Source organism: Phlebotomus papatasi, chromosome 5, assembly GCF_024763615.1.
Source record: "Phlebotomus papatasi isolate M1 chromosome 5, Ppap_2.1, whole genome shotgun sequence".
NCBI lineage: Eukaryota > Metazoa > Arthropoda > Insecta > Diptera > Psychodidae > Phlebotomus > Phlebotomus papatasi.
In genome coordinates, this window is record NC_077226.1 from 826,361 (window position 1) to 853,816 (window position 27,456).

General features: G+C 33.4%; 2 protein-coding genes across 3 annotated transcripts; one reads left to right on the plus strand and one right to left on the minus strand.

Annotated features, from left to right (window-relative positions):
• The first annotated feature begins 107 nt into the window (after positions 1–107).
• LOC129808735 (serine/threonine-protein kinase WNK1-like) lies at positions 108–24,242 on the plus strand. 2 transcript variants are annotated; one of them, XM_055858528.1, is made up of 10 exons: positions 108–675; positions 10,990–11,161; positions 11,274–12,406; positions 14,492–15,330; positions 18,205–18,336; positions 18,507–18,569; positions 18,765–19,072; positions 22,781–23,459; positions 23,830–23,992; positions 24,052–24,242. In XM_055858528.1, the coding sequence occupies exons 3-10, from the start codon at positions 11,446–11,448 to the stop codon at positions 24,090–24,092; spliced, it is 3,186 nt and encodes a 1,061-aa protein (XP_055714503.1). In that variant the 5' UTR covers positions 108–675; positions 10,990–11,161; positions 11,274–11,445; the 3' UTR covers positions 24,093–24,242. The 2 variants fall into 2 exon arrangements, with proteins under 2 accessions (XP_055714503.1, XP_055714504.1); XM_055858529.1 differs by lacking the exon at positions 18,507–18,569.
• An 8-nt stretch (positions 24,243–24,250) lies between these two features.
• Positions 24,251–27,133, minus strand: LOC129808736 (MAM and LDL-receptor class A domain-containing protein 1-like). The gene is made up of 3 exons (XM_055858531.1): positions 26,771–27,133; positions 25,274–25,643; positions 24,251–25,208 (listed from the first exon to the last, which is right to left on the minus strand). The coding sequence occupies exons 1-3, from the start codon at positions 27,007–27,009 to the stop codon at positions 24,288–24,290; spliced, it is 1,530 nt and encodes a 509-aa protein (XP_055714506.1). The 5' UTR covers positions 27,010–27,133; the 3' UTR covers positions 24,251–24,287.
• Positions 27,134–27,456: the final 323 nt, after the last annotated feature.

Here is a 27,456-nt window from a genome sequence, read left to right on the forward strand (position 1 = left end):
CGCAAAAAGGTTTGTAAAGCGTGCTATGCCGAAGAGGTCGCTGTTGATTGTCCCAAAAAGATGTTAACATCGAATTATCTGTTTTTCCTCCATTTTGGGCGGAGGGTGGTGGGTCGGGGGGAGGCCTGAAGAAATCAAACATTACACGCAAGGTGGCGCCAATTGCACTTTTAATAAATTCAATTGAAGTTTCTCGTGAGACGAGTCACAGAAAAAAAAAGAAGCAAAAGCATTTTAAAGAAAAAAAATCTTCGGCATTTTTTGGGGTTTTCCATTTAAAAAAAAATAAAAATTGCGCGCCAATTGTCCAATCCGGAAGACGAAAGAACAGAAAGTAATATTCTCCAATTTTGTGTGCAATTTCCCTCGGGGCGGGGGCGTAAAAAAATTAATAATAAGAAGAAGTATCGACGGGAGGGTTCCGGTAGATTGATTCTTTGGTGATTCTTTGAGTTGATTGTGTTACTTTTCTGTGGCTGTGTATTTGGTGTATTTTTTCCTGTTTTTTTTTGGTGATTTTGTACCTTCCGTGTCCTAAAAGGGGCACTCCGTACGTCGCAGGAACTGTCAAAAAAGACCCAAAAAAAGAAAAAGAAAAGTGTCAAAAAAAAGATGTTGCATCTTTGGGAGGGTACAAAAGGCAAAACAATGTAAATTTTCAATGATATCAAAAAGGTATGTTGCATTTATTTATATCTTAAATAGAATTTTATCATTAATTTCTCTGTATTACTCCACCCAATTTTCCTCATTTTCGCATTTTTCCATTTTTAAAACATCTCGCAGACAGCTGACATTCGGAGTAATTGCATAAAACCCAGGTGGAATTGTTTATATGACACATACCTTACATCAAACATTGATATGTAAGGTGTAATCAAGGTGAAATTAAAAAAGTAGGATTGAAGAATCATTTTGAAACATCTCTCTTTCTATATTTTTATATTTACAATTTATTTACATAGTTAAATTAAAAAAAAAAAGATTAAAGATTAAAGCTAAATGGGGTAGATATTACACTTTAAGAAATCATATACAGTAGACTCTCTCTCAATCGGGAATATAGGGCAAAATGTCATCCGGTTTAGCGATAGAATTGAGCGTCAAAGCCTTTGTAAATTCCACAAAAAGCGCTCAATTATAGAGAATCACGATAAAATAGGAAGAACTACAGCGAAATTGAGCAAATTAGCTTCACAATTAAACGTGAAAATTGTCAACAAAATTTGACGCCCGATTGAAAAAGAACCGATTGAGTGAGAGTCTACTGTACATCACTTTCAGTTGCTTCCAGGTATTTTCTGTATTAGAATTTGAAATGAAACGACTATAAAAAATCAATGTAAATAATGTAAATTTTCAATAATTGAGCAGTTAATACAGAATTTTCTTAAATTCCCAAATCACGGCTTAGAACAGATCTGTGCTTATTAAAAGTCGCGTAATATCGGAAATTTTGTTTTGATAATTTAATTGGAAATTGCAGATTGACATGTTGGTAGCACTAATACCGTTCATTCACGGTGCCATGATGAATATTTTTGCGCCAAAAAGACATAATAGAAAGAAAAACTCTCATAAAAATAAATTGTCTTCTTGATATCTTTGTCGGAAGACGGACAGCTCTTCACTAAACGCCCTATTACTTGAATCTTGCAGAAATATGAATAAATTTAAAGAAAATAATAAAGAAATAATTCAATTGACAAACGTCTGGCGGCGCTGCGGTTGCAAAAAATCTCTAAAATATGCGACAAAATATTTTCTTCTCTATTTTATCCTTATTAGCAGGTCGTGTCCCTTCTTGCAAAATGTACTTTTGCATTCCTTATTAACCAAAATAGTGTTTTACAAAAGGATTTCTGCTCAAACTTTTCCTGAATTTCGGGACAGCTCAAAAGAATATGAGTCTTCCTGCTGAAAATTTCAAATAAATTATTAAAAGGATTTTTCTTGTGAAAATGACTTAATTCTAAGGAATTAAACAATTTTCACATTGAAAAACCTCTTATTTTCTCAACATGAATTTTCGCGGCTTTTCGAAGAATCCCAACTGGCACAACTAAATTCCCTTCGGCTTTTCTTTTAGCACAGGCCTGCCCTATAAGAAGACAAATCCTACGAATGTCTTACGATAATACCATCAAATAAAAGAATTTTTTTATGTTATTTTTATTAAATGAATAAGAATTTATATTTAATAGAAAGCCACGAAAAATTCTTATATTTGGAATAATCAATATTTTAATGATATAAAAATAAATTATTAAAGTATTTTTAAATCTATAACTAATTTGCTCTAGGAGAAAGATTTAAAAAAATGGTTTGCCGGTCACCTGTATAATCGCCATTGGAGATTTTCTGAGTATCTTACATTTCAATTCAATATTTTAATTTAAATTTAAATTTAAAAATCATTTACTCCTGTGTAGTTAGTTAGGGTTCATATGTATATCCAGTATCATTCGGTTCTCCAAAACCGAAATAACAGCTGTTAAATCATCGAGAAAATTTAAAAACTCCATCTCGACATTCCCATATGGGCTTTTATGGTTTTTATCAGTCATTTTCCTTTCCGATCGTACAGATACAAAGAATTAACTGTATTTTATACAAAAGTTTTGCTTCTTGCTCGGCATATTTATACGGCCGGCTCGTGATTTCTAATTCTACTCCCGGATAACACGACTATAGTCACACTTTTGAGGTTATGAATGCAAACGATTTTGTCCCAATTTGAAGGCTGTAACATTGTAGTCTCTTGAGCTGTCAAAAATACCGACGTCGAGATTTGGTAACTGAGACCACGGGCTTACGTAATGATTTTTTCCATGAATTTTAAAAGTAGGAAAAATTATGGAATATTTCGGGGAAAAATCCAGTTAGATTATTTGCTTATTGTTAGAAACTTTCTCTGTATACTTAAATTTGGCACACTTTTACATAATTTTCCAGAATCACGATTAAAAATTGGAACGAGCCGTGCTAATAACGACGTCAGAAATACGTCATGCTTATGTAATATACTCAATCACAAAGTGACGTAGGTCATACATTTACGTATTTATGACCTCTTGATTACCACATGTAAATTGCCCATTTTCATCATATCGTAATGAAGTAAATTTTAGGTAGTAACAATTAATATCGTGACCTGACGTATTAGTTATTTAAATTCTCCTAGGCAGACTTCAACAGGTCAGTAGGTAAGTTGTGACGACGTCCTTATAAGGTTTTCATGTCACTTAGTAAGCTTTGTGTTACATGGGTAGATATCTCCTGCAGATATGCAATTTTACCGTGTCACTGGAGTTAATTTGTGCGCTTTTTTTTCGGTCCCGAAAAATTCTTTAAAAAGCAGAACTCCCGAACTACTTGTAGGGTAAATGTCCTAATTCAAAACCATTTCCACATGCTTTAACTTTGACAGAAGATTCAACACATTAAGTTCATATTTTTCCTGAAGAGAATTACATAAATTTGCACCTTGACTCTTCTAGAATGCTACTGTTCAGTGAAAATTCTTTAGATATAATTCGAAAACTTCTTAAATACAAGAAAAATACAAAAGTGCAAAATGCTGCAATTGGAAACAAAATTAATCTAAATGGAAACAAGGAAATTTTCTAATTGGAGACAAACAGTTAAACCGCGATGAAAGGCTTTCAGAACATTGTTGAGTTGCTCTTGAGTGCAGGATTTGTTCTTATTCTTGGTCATTTCTCCCTTTCCAACTAAAACAATAAGAAAATCTCTTTAAAAAAAATCATATTTCCGGAGTTTCCTATTGAAGCATTCGCAGACACTTCAGAAAAACCATTTTTCTTCACGAAATAGATAATTATTTCATTTGAAAACTTCACGTACCGCTAACAATAAAGATTAGCATTTAATTTAACGAAAATTAGCCAGAAATATGACATAAATGTTAAACAAAACGAATAAACAACTGTCACCTTATTGTGTTTTTCATTGGAAAACATGGTCGATCGATGAAAAATTCGATGGTGAAAAGGTACACTGTTAATTTTTCTGCCAAATTACCAAATTAAAATTAGTGAATATGAATGGATTTTCGCTTTATTTAGAGCAAAATTAACTAAATAATTAAACCGAGGTAAAGAAAATATATAAATATAACAATTTAGTACTGTAATTATCATGAAAACAATGACATTTCCATTTGGAGTAGCGAAAAATTTCCATTTGGAGCAGGTTTTGAATTAGCTTAATTTACCCTATTTTTCAATTAAAATATTTCAGTTTTTTTATGCCTCAAACCGATTTGACCACCTGGAGGTGGTCTTTACCTAAGAATGGATGGTTTTTTTTGAGTTCAGTGGACCATTAATTACCCCAGACAAAATTATTTAACTACTTTTTTTGGATATTAAAGAAAACACTGTTAGAGGGTTAATTTGCACAAAGGATTTTTTGAGAAAAAATAAGTTTGAATTTTGACGCTATCGCAGCGCCACCTGTGGTGACTTTTTGAACTTCCATCTGAAAGTGCTCATCGAGACGAAACCAAAAAGCCAAAATTTAGGTCGCTATGTTAATTAGAACCGGAGATAGAGGCCGGTCAATTTTCTAGCATTGACCCTTTATACCTCGGGTCAGGGGCTATCGATCGACTTAGGCATTTTTTTCCTTTGTAGGTATAATCTTCAGCTAGAACATACTAAAATTTCAGCCCGATTCATAAAGGAATTTCTGAGTTATTTAACTTAGAAAATTGAAAAATTTTCTTTTTAAAAATAGCGCCCCTAGCGGTGGTTTTATGAACTTGTGATGTTGGGAGGGGAAGTAGCATTTCATGAGAGCTTTCCAAAACGCTTTCACTTTTTAAATTCTGACAATTAGAACAGGAATTGTGGGCATTTTGAGTTTTTTTGGATCCTTATAGCTCGGGTCTGCGTGGTCGGGGGATCTTCACTGAGAAAAAAGGAGGGTACTATTAACATTTTTTCCTCATAACTTTGACACTTTTTAGGTGTAAAAATATATTAACATTTTTTAATGTTAATTTTACACCTTTTTAAGGGTAAAATTAACTTGAAAAAGGGTAACTTTAACCGCCAATACACCTAAAAAGGGTAATATTTACACCGATTTCGGATGAATACTGCAGGGTAAAATTAACATTTCCGGAATGTTATTTAAACTTTTTCGGATTTCTCTCAGTGTTAAGTTTAATATTGATCGAAAGGTCTAAGGTCTAGCTATAACATACTGTAATTTAATTCCGATCGATGCCATAGGGGCGGAGCTGTTAGAAAAACGACATTTATCAGTTGGCTTCAAAGAACTCCATATAAAAAAAAAAAACTTTAGCCAGGGATTAGATTTCTTCGTGTTGTCCTTCTGCAACTTGGAAGTATGAAGAAAGTCCTTAAGGACCTGCCTTGTAAAAGGCCAAGAAAACTTTATAAATGATAAGCAATATCAACGACAGTTTTCGGTTTTGCCTAGATATTTGATTGTCAAAGTGACTTTTGAAGGTTAGTAAAGTGCATAAATTTGTTACTGGGATAAAATGGTATTGATACTCTGGACGGAGGGTTATGTCCATTGAATGTCATTGAAAGGGTGATAGGGAAATGTCCATGGGATTTCCCATGGGAGATGTTCATGAGAATAATGTACCAAAAAGTTTGCACGGAAGCTCCACGTCCCAAAAGTAGCTTTACACTTTAGCAGAGACACAATCCAATTTCCCCTTCTCCACAAAATTTTTAAAAAAAAAGCACCCGGCATGCGAATTGATGAATCAGCTGTCACTGCCGAAGCCAAAACAAAATTCCACGAATTTTCTCTTATCTCCCGCGCGAAAATATAAACAAAAAATGGAATTTTCTTATGACGAACGAATATTTGAAATTGGGAATTTTTAGTGAAAATTCTCAACCTTTTTCTTTCTTCTTTTCTTTCGATTATCCAGAAGGGCACATGACGTCACTTTTTCACTTTTTTTCTCTTGCACTTTTCAACAGTTTTTCCACTCTTTTCTTTCTGGCTTCTTTTTCTGTTGCGGGGGAGGGGCGAGTGCTTCGGGGTGCAAAAGAGCGCCAAGAAGAAGTTCAGGAGAACCTGAAGGAAAAACACAGTGGAAAATCAAAGGAGATTTTTTTTAAATTGAATTTTTTTTTTTGGGATGGAAAAACTCACAGAAGTTTCACTGAACTGGATGCCTGGAGACGCTCTGAAGCACTGGCAAGAAAAAAGAGCTCCACAAGTGTCCAAAGAAATCTCAGTCGTGCACTTTCGAGAGTCCTAAATGTAAACAAAAGTACGATCGGTTTTATTGGCGATCGGGGCAATTGCCAATTTTTTCGCTCCACTTTTCGCGGTATTTTTTATTTCAAATTTTTGAAATAACTATTGTCAACGGTTTGTCGTCCTAATGATTTTTTAATTAAATTACCGAGAAAACAAGGACAAAAAGGGCTAGGAAAATGCACAAAAGTGCCTAGAAGTCATGTGTAAACTGTCCATATTTCCATGTGGAAAAATTTTGAGCATTTCCCAAGGAAATATCCCCTAATGCAATTTAATTATTAATTCCTTAATTTATTAAGAAGGTATTTAATTAATTATTCATTAATTTTAATAATAAAGGACAATGGGCAAAATGGTCCAACCTTTCGCCAGGAATGAAACCAATCCTCCTAGCTCCTTTTTAAAGAGACTATTTCTGTAAAGGATACAAAAGAACGCAACACTCTTAATGGAATATGACTTCTTCTAGGAAAAGGTTTCTTGAGATCTCTTTTAGAAGTCGTTCATTGACACCAACAATTTACGATTACGATGTACCATTATTGAGAAAAGACAAATTTCATAAAAATAATTCTATCCATTTTTTAAGAACCCTTACTTTAAGATACAGTAGGTGTCAAAAGTTTGTTGCCTGATGTATGATCAGGTAACCAGGTGCAAAAAACTATAGAAAAAATTACCTTTTCCAATTTTTTCTTTTCGCAAATTAGTTGCCTCTAATCCGTAGATCTTATTTCTGTATTTTGGGAAAATTATTTAATTTTATTTCATATAAAAAATTATTGTTTTCCAAAAGTTGATCATTTTTAATTCGTCAAAAGTTTGTTGCCTCATTTAAAAAAAAACTAATTTAAAATGGTCAAAACACGCAACCAACTTAATGTTAATTTGTACATTTTCAAAGTTATCAATGATAAATATACGTATATAAAAGTATTGATAAATAACAAGAAATAATCTGTTTTTTTTTATAAATTTAAAATTTGGGTTAAAAATGACAAATTACAAAAAGTTACAGAAGGCATACAGCCTTCAAAACCAACCGCAAATGAATGAAAGTGGTAGGAATAATTACTTGGTTTGCAGGTTTCCATTGGTAAACAAAACGAATTTGGGTAAAAGGTTGTAAATTTACTTGGAACATGCTAAAAAAAAAGTAAAAATACAAACTCTAACTCAGATTGATCTTGCTTACCAATGGAATCTTGCGAGCCAAGCAACTATTCTTACATTTTCTTTCAATTTGCGTTTAATTTTCTAAGCATTTGAAGCCAGTGTTCCTTCGGTAACCAGTTAACTCTGAATTTTTGGGGTAAATATCATGGGGTCTCTATCAGAGATACTTATAATGTGGTTATTAACTCTCTGAGTCGAATCATTGGGTCTATCAGTAGCCTTTTCCGAATGTATACTCGTACCTCTTTACCATAAATTTTGAATATTATGTATACATTGACACGATTTTTCATAAAATTTAACGATTGACTATACAGATTCATTCCGAGAGTATATCTGGACAATTTCCCACCTTTCAACTTTTTGTAATTTGCCATTTTAAACATAAATTATGAATTATCAAAAAACAGATTATTTCTTGTTATTTATTATCACTCTTACACATATATATTTACCATTTACAACTTTAAAAATGTACAAATCCACCATTTGACTCTCAAATGACATAAGCTCAAAATGTGACCGGTTTACACTAAATTGGTTGCATATTTTGACCATTTTAAATTAGTTTTTTTTTTTTAAATAAGGCAACAAACTTTTGATTTTTCAAAAATGACCAACTTTTGGAAAACAATTATTTTTGATATGAAATAAAATTAATAATTTTTTTTTGAAAAATATAAATAATATCTACGGATTACAAGGAACTCATCTGCAAAAAGAAAAAAATTGAAAATTATTTTTTTCTATTATTTTTTTCACTTGTTTTCTCAAACATGCATTAGGCAACAAACTATTGACACTCACTGTACCAGTTATTCATGGAAAACTCTGCAATAAAGCCTTTTTAAAAATTCCATTTTTCATTATTCTTTCGAAGTTTTTCCTATAATTATCAGCTTTAACCTCATGATTACGTTATTTTCGTCGAAATAAATCTAAAACTAGTCCTAAATAAAACTGAAAAAAACACAAAACTACTAATTTGTGAACTTGTAAGTGTTACTTTGTCACTTAAGTTATAGCTTTATACAAATTTCCAAGTAATAAAATAATTTCTAGGTAATTAAAATAGCATACAAAAATCACCATATTATCGATATTTAAGCATTAAATATTATAATAAGGGCTTGTGTTGCTTAATCGTTGAGAAAAAAAATATTAACACCCGAAATTGTGAAGGTTTTATTTAGTTGGCTTAATGCTTATTTTTCGTTTGAACCTCAATTTCCAGGCTAAAACATAATCTTAGCAAAAAGTTGTATATGAATGAAAATGTAGCTAATAAAATTCTCTATCAAATTCATAAAACAGATTGTTAGGGACAGTTTTAGTTTTCGAGATATTCTTGATCAAAGTTGCTAAATAGTTCGATTTTTCCATCTTTTCTGACATTTATGAGACTACAGCGCTCCTAGTGTCAGTTGTACGAACTTCATATGTTCAGAGGATTTATCGGGCATGTAAAGGAGAACAAATTATTCCATAGTGAGAAATAAATCGGTTCATCAGAATCGGAGTTATAGGCACCCAAGTATCAAAAAACGGCAAAAACGGTTTTGCCTAGATTCCAGGCGCAAAAACAAAATGAAATCAAAATGATAAGTATTTTCGTAAATCATTTGACCCTAGCAATAGAAAAAATAGCATGAGAATCCAAGGGACAAAATCACTGTTGTACAGTGTTAGTTCTTTTATTAAATAGATATTTAATTAATTAATTAATCATTCATTTACACTGAGAAAAAATCGGGTGTAAAAAATGCACAAATCGGGAGTTATTTTTCACACCAAATTCTAACCCCGAATCAACCAAACCTCTCCGGTAGTAAATTTAGTAATAGAAAGGGGTTAAAAATATTGAATAGAAAAAATCAAACCCCATCGAGTGTTAATTTTACACCAATTGTATTTAAAATCTACAAGCTTCCTCAAGTGAAATTTTAACACCCATTTTAGTACTGCTATTAGTATCCCCATTCAGTGTACTTATTACCCTCTTCCTTGTGTCGTACATTTTTCTCCTTTCCCATTAAAAAAATATAATTAATTTTAGAGAATTTCTTTATATTTCTGTAATATTTTTCCTAACATATAAGTTCTACAGTTTTTTTTTTTTTTTTTAATATTTTGACCTTCTGAATTTGAATTTATAATTATTTCTGTTACGTTTTTTTTATATTTCTTCATATTATGTGTAGAGTTGAACACTGATGAGAGAAATCCAAAAAAGTTAAAATAACATTCCGGAAATGTTAATTTTATCCTGCATTATTGATCCGAAATTAGTATAAATAGGATAGCTTTTTAGGTGTATTAGGGGTTAAAGTTACCCTTTTTCATGTTAATTTTACCCTTAAAAGGGGTGTCAAATTAACATTAAAAAATGTTGATATATTTTTACATCTAAAAAGTGTTAAATTTCTGAGGAAAAAATGTTAATTGCACCCTCTTTTTTTCTCAGTGTAAAGTTGGTGTGAATTTCAGTTTTTTCTCTCTTTTTTGGTGTAAATCTAAACCCCGATTGCCATGGTGCACATTCAACACTTCTTTCTAACCTCGGCTTCCAGATCCATTTCCCTGAGTGAATTATTATTAATTCTGTAATTTATTGAGAAGCTGTCTAATTATTTCTTTTATTAAATAGATATTTAATTAATTAATCATTTAAATAATCAATTTATTTTTTATTTATTTGTTTCTCATTCTTTTGAAAAAAGAAATATTGAGATAAACGGGGCAAAAATGGCTGAGAAATGCACAGAAGTGCCTGGAAGTGAAGTGTGGAAGTGTCTCCCTAGTTCCATGTTGAAAAATTTTGAGTATTTTCCCAGGAAATAACCCATAATGCAATTAATTATTAATCCGTTCATTTATTGAGAAGATATTTAATTATTTCTTTTATTAAATAGATATTTAATTAATTAATCATTCATTAAAATAATCAATTTATTTATTTGTCATTCTCTTTAAAAAAGAAATATTGAGATAAACAGGGCAAAAAGGGCTAGGAAATGCACGGAAGTGCCTGGAAGTGCATTGTGGAAGTGTCTCCCTATTTCCATGTTGAAAAATTTTGAGCATTTTCCCAGGAAATATCCCATAATGCAATTAATTATTAATTCTTTAATTTATTGAGAAGGTATTTAATTATTTCTTTTATTAAATAGATATTTAATTAATTAATTAATCATTTAAATAATCAATTTATTTATTTATTTATTTTTCATTCTGTTTAAAAAGGAAATATTGACATAAACAGGGCAAAAAGGGCTAGGAAATGCACAGAAGTGCCTGGAAGTGCATTGTGGAAGTGTCTCCCTAGCATTTTTTTCACTTTTCAGTTATTTATTAACTCAATAAATTTTTATAAACAAAGCTCTCTTTTATATTCAATCCTCAGATAGTCAGCTGTCAATTATACGTGAATGTCAGAGAAATAATTATTCCCATAGATTTTTTATATTTTATTTTTAGGTCTCATTGTTTATTTTCTCTTTTTTTTGTCTTAATTGAGTGTCTTGTGATTTTCAGGGGCTGAAACCTTTGACAAGTGCATTTGAAAGAAAGAAATTTTTAAATAAAAACTGTACACAGTGGATAATAGCGGTAGAAAAAGTAAATTAGGTCAAAGGCAGGTTGATTCGCTGAGGCGTCGAAATGCGTCACAAAGAGGAAATACATCCGGTGGAAGTTCCACTTCCCGGTGAGAAAAGATTCTTTATCAATTACTTTCAGGTGGAAGTGCTCGGAAGTACTTGGAAGTGGAGAGGAAAAGGATGTTCTGAGTTTGGTTTTTGCTGTTTTTTTTTTGGTAGAGTCACTCCGATTCCATGTGGACGATTGGTTGTAGGTCAGTTGACGGTCAACGACGATTCTCAGCGAAAATCACGTAGGTGGCAGCAGCAGCGTCGTGGAAGAGGACGTGGAAGTGCCACAGAACCGCTGATAAATCGGCTTGTTCGTGAATTTTCTGCTGATACAGCAACAATGGCTGAAACAAGTGGCGGTTGTAGCTCTGCAGAACCACTTCCTCCCGCCAAAACACCAACAACCAACAACAATAACAACAACGAAGACAAGAAAACCGTTGTAATTGGTGATAGTCCACGTGGTGCTGTTCGTTTTGTGCGTAAATCACTGGAAAATACAGGAAATTCATTGGTAAATCGGGCATTTTATGACAATGATACAACAGAAACGGAATATACAAGAAATCTCGATGATAATATTGAGATATTGAGTCAAGAGGCCGAAAATTTAGAGGCAAAATTCAAAAAGACCGAAGAAAGACTCGTACAATATGGTCCAATATTTGATCCAGAACGTTTTGTTGAGCAACAAACGAAGACTGAAGCGACAGATGACAAGGATTTAGGTGTTAATATATCACCATGTAAGAGATTCTTCAAATTAAATGAAGAAATCGGACGTGGAAGTTTTAAGACCGTTTTTCGTGGTTTTGATGCACACAATGGTGTTGATGTTGCATGGTGTGAATTACTAGATAAAAAGGTCAATAAGGTCGAACGGCAACGTTTCAAAGAAGAAGCTGATATGCTCAAAAATCTCCAACATCCAAATATAGTGCGATTTTACAATTGTTGGGAAGAAACGGTGGGAAAACGGAAAAATATCGTTCTTGTAACGGAACTTATGCTATCTGGTACCCTTAAAGCCTACCTAAGACGCTTCAAGAAGATCAATCCGAAAGTCCTTAAATCGTGGTGTAGACAAATTCTCAAAGGACTATCCTTTCTGCATTCAAGGACACCACCAATTATTCATCGGGATCTAAAGTGTGATAATATCTTCATAACTGGTACAACTGGAAGTGTTAAGATTGGTGATTTGGGTTTGGCAACCCTAAAAAATCGGAGTTTTGCCAAAAGTGTCATTGGTACGCCTGAATTTATGGCACCAGAAATGTACGAGGAGCACTACGATGAAGGTAAGTTGATATCTTCTTGATAATATTACTACAATCCTAAAAAAAAATTCATGTCGTCCGATTGAGCTCACCGTACGGTTTTTGGAGTTTAATAGCTCCTTAACTAATTTTGAATACCCCCTTTTATTGTTTTCTCAACAGCTCCGCCCCTATGGCATCGATCGGGCTCAAATTTTAGTATGTTATAGCTAGACCTTAGACCTTTCGATCACTACCAAACTTAAGGTCCCCTGACTCCCCCTGACCCATCCACTTCCCTTTAGAAATCGAACTTAAATACAGTGGTGGCCAAAATAATAGGACCACTTTTTAAAGCTTATTTTTGTTTTAATTTTTGTACCTTGGGTTACTCATTTTTAGAATATCGATACATTTTTCCGCTAGAATCCATGGAATCCATAGAATCACTGATCAGATTCCGATAGAATCTCAAATGGAATCCATACAGAATCACTAGATTCAATTGGAATCACTAGAATCAAATGGAATAACAGAATCCCTTATTTAAAATTGCTGTCATTTTGACAATATGATCCATAAAATTTAAGAAGTATTCCTGAAAATACCGATTAATGATAACTTTTACTTTATTGAAATTATGTAGCTTTTTGTTTCAAGAAGTTTCTGCTTAAAAAATATATATCACAGCTCTATTTTTGAGTTCGAGCAGTAAAAATAGAAATATAGAAAATATTAAAATTCAATCATTAATGTGGATTGTTTAATGAGGATTGTTTTCATTCCTGATCTTTTCTCCCTTCACATCTAAAACAATAAAAAATCTCTCCAAAAAATCATATTTCCGGTGTTTCCAATTGAAGCATTTGCAGACACTTCAGAAAACCCCTTTTGTTCACGAAATAGGTAATTATTTCATTTGAAAACTTCACGTGCCGTTAGTAATAAAGATTAGCACTTAATTTAATTAAAATTATCCAGAAATATGGCATAAATATCAAACAAATCAAATAAACAACAGTCACGTCATTGTGTTTTTTATTGGAAAACATGGTCGATCGATAAAAAATTCGATGGTGAAAAGGTACACTTTTAATTTTTCTGATAAATTAACAAATTAAAATTTGTGAATATGAATGGATTTTCGCTTTATTTGGAGCAAAATTAACTAAATAATAAAACTGTGGTATAGAAAATATATAAATATAATAATTTAGTACTGTATTTATCATGAAAACAATGACGTTTCCATTTGGAGCAAGTTTTGAATTAGCTTAATTTACCCTAGGGGAAAATAAAAATAATTATAATGTTCTTTGGGTTGACTTATGGGGGGGTCCTCCAATGATAGTCAGTTCGTATCTCATACCGTTTCGCCTCTAGATGGGTAACAAATTCACGGACAGAGAAGAATATTTTAAAAAGATTGGTTATTTGAGGGTATTTAACCGTTTCATTATCGATTGCGACCGATGTAATTGTTTTGGAAATTTCAAGACCTTTCCAAAACATCCAAATTTATCCAAATTGCTTGAAAAATGGACCATCTGATGCAGTGAAAACATTTACCTTTAAAAATTTGAGATGGCGATTTTTTTTAGGCGTTTGGTATGTTTGGACGAAATGTTAGCCTGGACCCCACCTCATTATTTGGTAGTAAATTGTGATTTTCTCAACATAAATTGAGCATAAAATTTGCCACTTTTTTTTAATGCAATTTTCAATTGAAAAATACTTGGAAAATTTGTTTGAAAATGAAAAATCTGCAAAAGGCAATTCATAGGGCATACCTAAATACAAAATTTTAGTTTTTTATCCTCAAAATTATAGGACTAGTTACATTTTTTTTTTGAGGCATGTTTATGGAGTGTACTAACTTTAGTGAGGAATTTTCACGAAAGAAACTTTTTTCCAAAAATTACAAAAGGGAATTTGAAAGGGCATGCAAGGAACTAGCTCCAGTTAAATTTTCAAAGAGATATCTCCAAAATTGTAGGACATTTTTTGGCTTTGGTATGCCCTTAAGAATCTCACCTACATAAGCCAGTTAGGATTATCTGTCCCATTTCTTTCTTGATTGAAAAATATCTCTAAAGTTCTTCTCTTTTTTTTCTTAATTTTGCAAAGGTGTCGATGTTTATGCCTTTGGAATGTGTATGCTGGAGATGTCAACAAGTGAATATCCTTACAGTGAATGCAGTGGTCCGGCTCAAATCTACAAAAAGGTCACATCAGGCATCAAACCAGCTAGTTTGGAAAAAGTTGAAAATCCTGAAGTACGTGAGATCATTGAGAGTTGTATTCAGGTGAAGAAGGAAGAACGACCAAGTTGCAAAGATTTGCTAAATAGTGAATTTTTTGGTCAAGATATTGGTATACGATTGGAACCGACACAGAAGGATATTTTTCTGACAAATCCCGATACAACACGAATTGATTTTCGTTTACGTGTGATAAATCCAAAGAAAAGACCAGCAAAGTATAAAGAAAATGAAGCTGTACAGTTTTTTGTTGACTATACACAGGATGATTTTGATGAATTGGCAATGGAAATGGCTCGATTGAATCATATTTTGGATGAGGATATACGTGAAGTGGCTAAATTACTTAAGATTCAGGTGAATGCATTGGTGACAGAGAGGAAAAAGTTGCAGTTGAAGGAGGAATTTGTGGCCGCTGCAAAAGCTGGAAAGGCTGAACAAGATGGAGGAGGAGATGTTCCGGAGAAGATTCAGCAACAGCAGCAACAGCAGCAGTCACAGGAAAAGATCAATCGACAGGGATCGAGTTGCAGTAAACAGGGTGGAAAGGGTCGAAGAACCAATAAATCAAGTGAACGTCCTAAACTTCAAGTGACAGAAGTTGTCAATGGTACTGTTCACTGTGTCCTGGAGAATCGACTCAATACAATTACCTTCAAATTTGACATTTCTGACATGAACCCGGAGGAGATTGCAAATAATTTGGTAAGTGTATTAATCCCAAATCCCCAATTAATTCAAATTAAATCACAGCAACGGATATTTCTAAAAGTCTTGCCAGATTCAAAATGGCGAAGCGATTATTTATTTTCTGGAGCGAAATTCTGACATTTTGCATTTGACAGGGGTGTGTTTTTAATTGGAATTGGTTTATTAACGAAAACAATTGCACAGGTGGAAATTTTAAAGTGATTTACAGAATTATGGTGCAATTATCCTGGTTGAATTTTGGGTGAGCATATAGAGCATAAGATAAATTACCGTTGACGAAAGGTTTCCGGACTTTTGGTAGTTCCTCTTGGTCCAATTACCAAGTATTCAGTGTTTTTTTTTGTTCTTGTACGGAGCAGTTAGGGTCAAGGGGGAGATATTAGCTTGGAAATAGTGTACACTGAGGTGGAAGTACTGCGGAAGTGGAAATCTCAAATGAAATTATTTTATTTAGCGCAATTAACTCTTTCGTCTCTTTTGGGACTGTAGTACCCAAAGAAGCATATGCATTTTCTATGAAAAACAATATTTTTTAATTATTCAGAACTGATAAAAATCCGATTCTTGTGGATGATTACAAACTATAAGGATGTCCAAATGTAAGATATTTTTTGTAGGACCTCAATTAATTCTTGAGCTTAGATATTTTTGATTAAAAATTGTGAAATTGGCTTGCAGCATATGCTGAAGTCCGGAAAGAGTTAAAGCTTATCCTGGAGGACTAAATTAATGCCGGGTTTTGTCGCAATTATCGTCAATTCCTCATTAAAATTCTTCGTTAAAAAATTCAAATAACGTTTCACTAACGCACTCTGTTGCAATGGAGGAAACTTAATTGAATGCCTTCCCAAAAATTTAAAATTCGAGTGTAACAAGTGTAATAAATGGTCGATTCTGTGAGATGATTTTGTTACTGAAAACTATTGGGAATAACTAAAACTAAATTACCAGGATATTAATTTATCCTACAACTTTCAGAAAAAAATTAAGAATTAAAAAAAAATGAAAAATATGGAGACATTAGAATATTTTTAAAAAAAAATATAAATAATTGTTATTATATAATATTTATAACTCAAGTTCCGAAATATTATTTTTGACACAACGACTAAAGTAGTGTAAATCAGAATCTGCAATAATTATATATGGTTCTTATATTTTTGAGCTTTAATTCGACAATATCTTTTTTATTATGAACTTTTTTGTCTTCAAAAATAACATTTTTATCATAAATCGAAGTTTTTTTTTTAGAACCGTGGTACTTTTATGATAAACTGGACTATCGCATCTTTTGAGAACAAATAATAATAATAATAATAATATTTATTTCACTTAAGCATACACGATTGATACAAAATTCATTAAGCAATAAGGCATTCATTTTCTTGCGTCCGCCGCCGTCTTAGCGTTGATGACCAGCCTCCAAAGCCAAACGGCGGAAATGCTTCTTCACAGGCTGTATAGTCATTTGTCGTGATAACGATCTTTTAATTTTAATTTTTATATCTTTTATATATTATTTATTTATTTATTATATATTTATTTTTATATATTTTTAATTAAATATATCATGGTTCATATAAAAAATGCTTTTTTTGTACATTCTTTAAAATATTATTTTTTTTTAAAGACGATGATTTAAACAGAAAGATTAAAAAATAATACTGGTAATACTCTTGGTAGAATTTTTGATATTTTTAGAACTATGAAGTCTAAAACCACGAGTTTTTCAGTCTAACACTTTTGACCATTGATTGGTAGGGAATTCCTAATTTATTTTTCACTATACTCTATGTTGTTCGAATTATCGTCAAATACTTTTAAATATGTTCTGTTTAAAGTAACACATAACAAAACTTTAATAATGAGTATTTATGTATGTTAAGAAATTAAACACAGACTAGTTTTTTTTACTGTTTATCAATAAATCTAGATATTTATGTTCATTATGTTAATTACTGAAAAACTACATATTTGAGATGATCCTTGCAATCAAGTTTTTTTTTTCAATATTAAAAAATAGAAATTTTTTAAATAGAGATTTTATTTTGAGTTGAATTAAAATGCAATTACTATATTCAAAAGAATGAAAAATAGTAATCCAACTGTTCAAGAAAATTCAAATTAGATTTTAGTCGTTTATTTTAAAATTCAAACGCCGGAAGTGCTTAGAAGTGCTTAGAAGTGCAGAAGTGCTGGAAATCACCTATGGCACTTCCGGAAGTGTGGAAGTCTTTGACGTTTTCCATACAAATTTGGGAAGTGCTGGAAGTGGTGTACACGATTTTTCGACTAATATCCCCCCTTGGGCCCTAAAGTGATCCTCGAGGAAATTTTGCACATATCAAGCCTGAAAAAGGCTCTAAATGGACGTAAAGCGTAAAGTTTGATGCCTCTATCTCTAATAGTTTCCGAGATAATCGACTGTATAGAAAAAAAAAAAAAGGAAAAGTGATGAGCAAATACAACGGCATTTCTCATTCAATTTTGGTCATTTTCAAATGAAATTTTGCACATATCTAGCCTGAAGGAGGCTCTAACTGGACGTAAAATTTGATGCCTCTATCTCTCATAGTTTCCGAGATAATCGACTGTATAGAAAAAAAAAAAAACAGGAAAAGTGATGAGCAAATACAACGGCATTTCTCATCCAATTTTGGTCATTTTCAAATGAAATTTTGCACATATCTAGCCTAAATGAGGCTCTAAATGGACGTAAAGTTTGAGGCCTCTATCTCTCATAGTTTCCGAGATAATCGACTTTAAAGATTCTTTAAAGACTTTTAAAGATTTATGTATAAATATCGTTGGAGTTTGCCACAATCCTAATTTGCAATTTTTGTTGTTTTTTTTTTGTTAATTTTCCAGATGTCCCAGCAACTTTTGATGGAAAATCAATATGCGTATTTTATGGAATTAATACGGGATGTTGTACGCCAATTGAAGAGTAATCCAAATCAACTGCCACAGCCAATTCAACCACGTCGAAATATGGATAAGGTATGTCTTACTAATCACTCTTAATTATTTACTTTTCTCTTTTTAAAACACAATAAGAACAAAACAATTCTCTATTTTCTCTCTATTTCTCTGCAAATCATGATCGCCATCTAAATATAAAAAAATTACTATTGCAAATATATTTAAAAAAAAAAAACTAAAAAAATAAGGTTCGACATGCGTCACTAACGCGTCAACGGCCAACATTTAAACTTCACCATCGACATAGATCTGTAAGTGATGCCATGGCTGACTTAAGGACCTTCTCCATTTTGTGTGTGTTTTTTTTCTTTTGATTTCTTCGCCATTTTGTGTGTGTTTATCTGCATGGTTCTCTATTTTATTTAGTTTTATTGTGGTTTTTTATTCACTTTTATCGTTCTTTCTAATGACAAATGAATAGTAAGGTGGAAAATGATTTTTTGCAGCGCGACGAAATGTCAAGTAGCAGCTCGTTGACACAAATGTTCGATCCTCAGATTATAAGTCATGAACCACTGGCAGGTAATTTCTTTGGAGCCCACGATGACAGAGGTGGCGCCACTGGTAGTGATGAAAGTGTTGGGAGTGGGGAGATGGAACAGAGACGCGATGGTGATGATGGGATTTCGAGGAAGACGAGTACAGCTTCGGAATGTACGATATCATCATCGGAATATACACCAGAAAATACCGTTATGGGTGAAATGGATGAAGAAAAGGCCAGTGGCCAACAGATGGTGCGCAAAGTGTCCAGGTATTTAGTTTGAATTTGAAATTGGGACAAGGGATCTGCGTACGGAGAGCGCGCATTTATACGCGCTGCGCGCAATCTGTTTCTTGCGACGCAGCGCGCAAAGTATATTTTATGCGCGTAGAATACGCGCAGCATTTATCTTTTATGTTTTTTTTCATATTGAGATGAATAATAATAATAATAATTAATTATTATTATTAATTTAATAAATTATTTTTAAAATCAGTCCAACTCGCGCCCCGATAGCGATAAGTGGTTTAAAATGATGATGATGATGAAATCAATTCTATAGCGGAAAAATTGATCAAAATAGTAGGTTCGCTGATGCTGCAGTTTTCCTCTTTGTGTTTTATACTAACTATAAATGAACAAAATTTTGTTATCCCATTAGCTTACAAAGAATTTTTGGAAAATTTTTACGAAAAAAGGTCATAAAGATTAAGCTCTATTTTTTAATATTTTAAATAACAAAAATACACGTGAGGATGTTTGGTCACTTCATTTTCTGTGAAATCATAGGTGGAGCCAAAAGGGTGAAGCGTAGATCGTTTGACTGTCAAAGTAAGAGCGACAACGGGGGGCCTCAATGGATCAGTGGATAGAGCAGTGGCTCTATGACTGTGAGGTCTTGGGTTCGAGACTAGGCAGCTGCAGATTTTTCAGCTGCTGTAATAGTCTCGAATCCATCTCGAATTCGTCTCGAATTCGAAAAGAGAGGTTGGTATAGGAAATAAATTTCGACATGCAGAGTTCAGTCGAATACAAATACTCATTCACTGCCCAGATCCACAAACCAAGGTTGGTTTACCGTGATGTAAAAGCGGTACTGTGTGTATCAGAACGCACACAGAGCACTGTGATATGGAGCAGGTTTACTCGCCTTGGGGGTTAAGATAGAACAGGAGAATGGGGAGTGCATAATGGGCCCAAATAAGTGGCCTGGGTGCAACGGTTCCGCAAGGAATATAACCGACCCATAGACAAATCTTAATTTTAAAGAGCGACAACGATATGCTTTTACGAAATTCCCTTTTTCAACAAATTCCAAATTTTATGCCAGAAAAAAACCATGCCTCCTTATTCTCATTCATTATCCTTATTCTTGTCCTTCTGTGCCCAAGATCGAGGATGTCAGGGAGAAAATTATACATTCAACATTCCCCTCTTCCAAGAAAGTCCATTTATTTTCTGACCTCCATCGAATCCTTTTATTAAAGTTTATTACTGGCCCCTTGGAATAATATTTCAAAGAGAAAACACGATAAAAATGTCCAAAACATCCCAGGTCTCCCTTACTTGATTTTATCTGTTCGCAAGAAAAATGTTAGAGCTGTTTTAATCAAAATATTAATTCTTACTCTTTCAGAAAGAAATAAATCAATAGCACTTGGCAAAAAAAGACAATTATATGTAGACAATACCAGTGTGAAAGTGTAAGAAATTTAATTTTAATCAATTGAATTTCACTAAATTTAAAAATTGTGGTAGTAGCATTAGGACAAATTTTATAAATTCCGTATGATCAATTCTACAAAACCCTCTGGAATGATTTTATTAATAGAATACCTTATTTTAGAAATTTTTAGATTTGAAAAATTTTCCAACAAAAATAATCAGAAAACGTGGTACAGTAGAAATTGTGCACAAATCACGCACTACCTCAGCACAAACCGTGTAAAGTCTGTATAAATCTTTTTATCCGTCTTCTTCTTCTTTAATATGAAACGGTTAAAATTGTGCACTAAAACTGCATAGTTTCTGTTTATAAAAATCTAAATTGTGTGCAAAACCTGCACAATCTTAGTTTAAAATGTTTAAGATTGTGTATAATACTCGCACAGCTTAAGCATAAAATGGTAAAGATTTTGCTAAAATACGCACAGCTCAGACAAAAACTGTTTAAAAAGCCGTTTCATGCTTCAGCAAAATGATTAATTAATCTTTTACGCTTAAGCATTGAGAGTTTTATGCACAATTTAACCGTTTTCTGATTAAGCTGAGCGAATTTTATACACAACATTATCTAAGTTCAGTATTTTTCGTACCTTAAGACCGTATTCAGACTAGAGGTTTAGCCCAGTTCCCAAGGGTCTCAAAACCTTAAACAGCAACCGATTTTATTGATTTTTCAAAATGTAATAGGACATTTGCTCTTAATAATCCAACCATAAGTCAACATTTTCTAAAAGATCTTGACTAATAAGATATTAGAAAAGTTAAACCATATGGCTAGACCTTAGGTCTGAAGCCCGTATAACGGACGATAGGGACAAAAATAGCTGAAAAATTTCAAGAAATTTTTCTAACAAAACTAATGAATGTTAGTTTTCACTTTAATGAAAAATATTACGTATAAGTAGTTGTACTTTCTAATGCTAAGCAATTTTGCTTTTTAAGCAAAATTTTCGCTGGTATTTTACAATGTTTTGAATTATAGTTGTTTTATGTCTAAAAATTGTCCAAATTACATGAAAATAGTATGTGCATTTGGAAAACATTCGAGAAATAATCTAGCCACCTATTAAACATTTTATGTTATTATTATAGACAAAAAATGAACATATTTTTTTGACATTCTTATATAGTTTTATAAGAATGTGTTGGCCTTAGATATTGTAAATGCAACGTATACTTATATTTTCTTGATATTTTCAACGATTTCAAAAGATTTTTTTTAGAGAAATACACAAAATGACGTAATATGCATAATTTAAATAGAGCTATTTAAACCAATATATAGTTGTTTTTTTCGTAAAAGCAAATTAAATACTTCCTTAGTTCCGAAAAAAAAGTCGTAAGTTTCAGATATAATTCAGATTGAGGGACAATATTTTAGGAAAATGTTAATGTGAAGGGTGATTGATACATAAGGTATATAATACCAGTAACAAAAAATATTCCGTGAAAGCATTTTTTAATACTTAATTTTTCCTCAAACGTGCCACTTTTTTCGGAATAAAATATAGGGTAAGTGTGCCAAATTTCGGCATAGTTGCATGCAAACGCAAAAGTCTCAAGTTTGAAATGTAATATCTTTAATAGAAATTGATTTTTTTTCATTCCTTCTACTTTAGGAGTGTTGTTTAGAACCTTGTGGACAGTTTATCGTCTTTATTTACTTTAAAATTATTCCTAATACATTTTAAAATGAATAAAAATGTAGACATAGCTTTGGTGCCCTATTTCGACCACCTTTATTCTCAGAGTTTCTTGCCCTTCAGGAATATTTCCAATGCATTTTTCACGTCATCTCGTTTGTCGAAAGCTACATTTTTTGTTATTCTTTTGCATTGTATAATCTCAAGACTACGTAGAATCTAAAAGTTCATGGATATTCGAGGAACAGAAAAGGTGGCCGAAATTGCAAGCTGGCCGGAATTTGGCACACTTACCCTACTGTGTAAAGAAGGACGAATACACAGAGAAACTAAACGCTTCCTCTGGAAACCGGGAACTGAAGCCTTTTTGTTGGTTGGTATTACCTTCTTCAGTATCAAATAAAATGTTTTACGCGTAAAAAAGTTTGCGCGCAAAAAAAAAACTTGCGCGCAAGAAAAGAAATTGCGCGCAAACAGTGAATTTTGCGCGCAAAAGTCGAAAGATTTTATAGCGCGCTTTCGCGCGCAGCGCGCAATATTACTCCTTTCGCAGATCCATAATTAGGACATTGGGAATATTCAAACTTAAAAAAAAACGTTTTTTTTTTAGATTTACAGTGACTCCACTTGAAGTAGCATCATCGGATGATGTTGATGATAGTACTGCAGCTGCAGTTGCACCAGATGCACCAATTCCAGCCAAACCCGTTGGTCCAGAGCACATAAATACCCTGGAACAGCTTAAGATAGAACTTGAGAATATAACTCATGCCCATGTTCCGGCCATTGTTAAGAATAATCGCGATGTAACTGGTCAGGCAACACCAAATATTTCCGGAGGACGCGATGGAGAGGGTGAAATGTGTCAATCACCAATAACAGATGCCATCTATTTGCCATGTGATCCACTCGCGGCTCAGAATGACTCCAAAGATCAATCAAGTGGTACACCTCTTGCATCTCCCATTGATGATACTGCTGTCCTCAAGGAATTGACAAAGGCAGAAGTGGCAGAAATTGATGATGAAACGGTTAATGGTGCATTGGCCATAATTGGCGATGGTGCAGTTCGCAAAGTGTCACGTTTTCAGGTGTCAACGGTGAAGGAGATGACCAAAATGGCAGCAGGAGATATAAATCAGCATTTAAATTCAGTGAATGGATGTGTCTCTAATCCATCAACGACAATTGCCATTGTCAATCTCAATCAGACGATTAATTTGGTGTCGTCAGCATTGGAGGAGCAACCACTAAATGCCGCCATTTTGGCCCAAATCACAGGAGATACGGTAAGGAATTATCATTAACTTAATTAATTAATTCGGTAAGGAATTAACATTTTGGCCCAAAATGCCCGATTGAGAGAGAGTCTACTGTAAAAATTTCCTCACGAAGGTAATATAAAAATCATAGCGGATTCTCTAAGCTCATTCTTGTCCTAAAATTTTAATAACGATTTATAATATTGCAATTTTAAATGTTCGCCTTAATAAATAATCTACCAATTGCTATTTGCCTACTTTCGGGCGAATAAAAACGGACTGAAAAATGCATTAATTATAGTTATTATAACAATTTTGTCTTGATATTTCGTGAATTGCCCCTGCACGAAAGATCCTAGTGTATTGCACCGGTACAACGCCATATTTGTTGTTGCAGGAATTAAAGAGGAATCTCGATGTAGCTAAATCTCGACTGACCCAGATGCATTTGGAACCAAAATCTCGTCAACAACTGCAATTGTTGCTATCACGACAGCATCTTGAGGAAGAAGAACTCAGACTTCGCCATTTTATGGAATTGGAAAAATTTCAAAAGAGCGGTAAGTCCTCCATTATCCTTGTTTTTTTTTTAGTAATTCTAACCTTAAAATTGTGACAGTTGCTGGACAAATGGACCAGGAATGTATAATGCAACAGTAGCAAATTGTATCAAGTGGAAATTTTTGACTTTAGAGAAATTCGTGATGGCATCAAGACTTAGCTAACTTAATTATTATTTCTGCATTTTTTTATTTGATTTTTGTGAAGAAATGTGTATAGACATGGGAAATAAAGAGATCGAGAGAGATAGAGAGTTGTTTTAACTTCCCCGTAAGTATGTTTTTTTATTATTCTTTATAAATAAGATACATTATCATTAGTCATTAATGTAAAATCCAATTCTTCATCATCCATGCGACTTGTTAAACATTTTATATCGCTATCATCACCATCTTCATGATTGAATTTTTTCTTTTCAAATACAACATCAACGGATTTTCTACTATGATGTATTTTTCGACGATGATGCCACAGAAGAAGGACACTTATTAGTAGAATCAGTAGAATTGAGGCAATACCACTCGATACAATTACAGTATGTTCAAAATGGTAAGTTTGAAGGTGATTTAGGGTATCTGTATAGGTTTCAGTGACAGATGTTGGTACATCAGTATCTCCAAGGCACATTTCTAGATAGTCCGGACAGCAGGATTTCAGATCAAGACAATCCGGATGACAATCACATTTCATTGTCAATCCAGTATCCAAGTGATCCTTAATGAAACTACCATTTGTGGCTACAGTTGCATTTTCCGAACAACGTTTTACGCAAGAATCCACCGAATAGATACCAATGTCCGTGACCGTTGGCGACGAGGTTGATTCAGTAGATTCAGTCCATTCGGTCGGATAGGTTGATCTACAATTGACATCGAGTTCAACATCATCAATTGATATATCAGCCGATGTTGATGCCATTGTTGCTTCCAGAACAATTTGAAATGGTTCTGTCATGATTTCCAAAAAGACATCACCACTATTCCACAAATTTCCTCGATTTCCCGATATTGTAAACAGTACGACAAAGTCCTTAATACCATCCATTGATACTGAAAGTGGTTTCTGATAAATTGTAAAAGTACCAACAGCAGCACCGTACATATTGTAGTAGAACCTAAAGCATCCACGACTGTAGGTGGCATTGTAAATGGGTGATAGGAGACGAGCTCCACCATGTCGAATATGTCGTAGATTATCGACAGTCATAAAGTGTCCCTACAAAATTAAATTGGCAAATGAACATAGTATCCATTTGCGATTCTAAATAGATATCTATATACCTCGAGGGCCTTTCCAATTGTATGATCATGACGTGGTCCAGATTTTGATGGCATACTAGGATTCCAGGCAGTACCACTCGATCTGATCCAATTGATATCGTGATCATGGTCATTTGTCCAGCCACAGAGGGTGGTAGATTCAAAATCACAAGATGTCTGAGGTCCAATACGGGTCTCACGGCAGGAACCTAGGCTCCTGTCCCATGATGTACCATCACAGAATGTTTCCCGGGCTCCTGCTACCTCATAGCCCGGAAGACAGAATAACAGGGCACTGGACATACCTTCTCCCGGTACAATGGTACCATGAGGTGGACTTGGTGGTAAGGAACAACCTGCTTTGGCACACAGAGGTACAGGAAGGTCCCATCTGGAAAAAATGGGCTAAATTAACCCTTTAAGGACAAGAAAAAATCGATAGGCTAACCCCTTACAGTTTTTTCAAAAAATCGAAAATCCGCTCTAAAAACCGTAATTCTCAATATTTCTGGATGAAATTCACAAAGAATACTTGAAATGGTCCTACTAATTCATTTCCATTGCGGAATTTGCAAAATCTCGATTGTTGTCTTCTTGATATCTTTGTCAGAAGACGGATAGCTCTTCACTAAACACCCTATTACTTGAATCTTGCAGAAATATGAAGAAATTTTGAAGAAAATAATAAACAAATAATTCAATTGACAAACGTCTGGCGGCGCTGCGGTTGCAAAAAATCTCTAAAATATGCGACAAAAAATTTTCTTCTCTATTTTATCCTTATTAGCAGGTCGTGTCCCTTCTTGCAAAATGTACTTTTGCATTCCTTATTAACCAAAATAGTGTTTTACAAAAGGATTTCTGCTCAAACTTTTCCTGAATTTTGGGACAGCTCAAAAGAATATGAGTCTTCCTGCTGAAAATTTCATCTCAATGTTTTTGTTGTAATATCGACAATAATTCACAATTAACCCAAATAACTCTATTCAAATAAATTATTTAAAGGATTTTCTTGTGAAAATGACTCAACTTTAAGGAATTAAACAATTTTCACGGTAAAAAAACCTCTCAGTTTCTCTCCACCAAATTCACTTTGGCTTTTATTTTAGCTCAGGCAGGGGCCTCTCGACATTTCATTTTTCCATACGTTTTTCCATAGAGGCACTGAAGACTCTTGGCAAGTTTTTTCCTAAAGAGAATTGAATTATCATTCTGATATATTTCGAAATCGTACATTAAACGCTATCTAAAAATACATATTTCATAATGTTCGCCGAAATAATACAAGAACTACGCGGAAATTTGTTTAAGTCGCGGTGCAATAGCTGCAAAATTTTTACAAGGAAAACTGAAAAATAGCTTCACTTTTTATTAGGCTTGATAGGCCCCTGGTTAACATCAGTCGCCCTGTTTAATGGAGTTTATCCGAATCTTGAACCATCTAGTCCCCCTTAACAGGGATATTGATTGAATCAGGGATGCATAATGGGCCCTAAAGGATGCCTGAATAGCTCTCACCTGCCACCCATGCAAACGGAAAATCGGTTTCCAACCAAATGATATGGCGGATCACAAATATATTCAACAGTTCGGCCCCTCTGGCGTCGTACAATGGAACCATGACGGATGTAGGGTGTCTCACAGCCTGTAAAATTTCTCACAGTAGCCCTAGATGAGTATCGACCTTTGGCTGGTGTATAGGCTGCTGCTACATAGCACCATGCCGCCAAAATGGCGCCCCATTGCTGCCATAGCATTATTGAAAAAAAAAGTAACTTCACCAAAATCAAATTGAGAAACACCTCAAAAAGAATTATTCAAAGAAGGATATTTTTGTTTTTTTAAGATAAATTCCACACGGAAGATCATTGAAAACTGAAAGAGATGGCGGAGAAGAATAAGAGTGAAGTGTGGAAGATTTCTGGACGGATGTTGGAATGGTGATAAGGAAATTGCAGGGATTGAAATTATATCAGTGTTGGGAGTAACAGAAATGTGAATAAAATAGTTGAGCAAAATTGCCTTACTATTTTTTGTTTTTATTACTGCTTGAACTCAAAGAGATAGCAGTTTTCCGCTTTGAATGAAAATTGCATATTTGCAGGAGAAATTTTTAGAGGTAAGTTATGGCAACGCCGTGATGTATGCAAGTCATTTTCCAATGGTTCATAAGAAAAAATTATTTTATAAATGTACTCCCATTA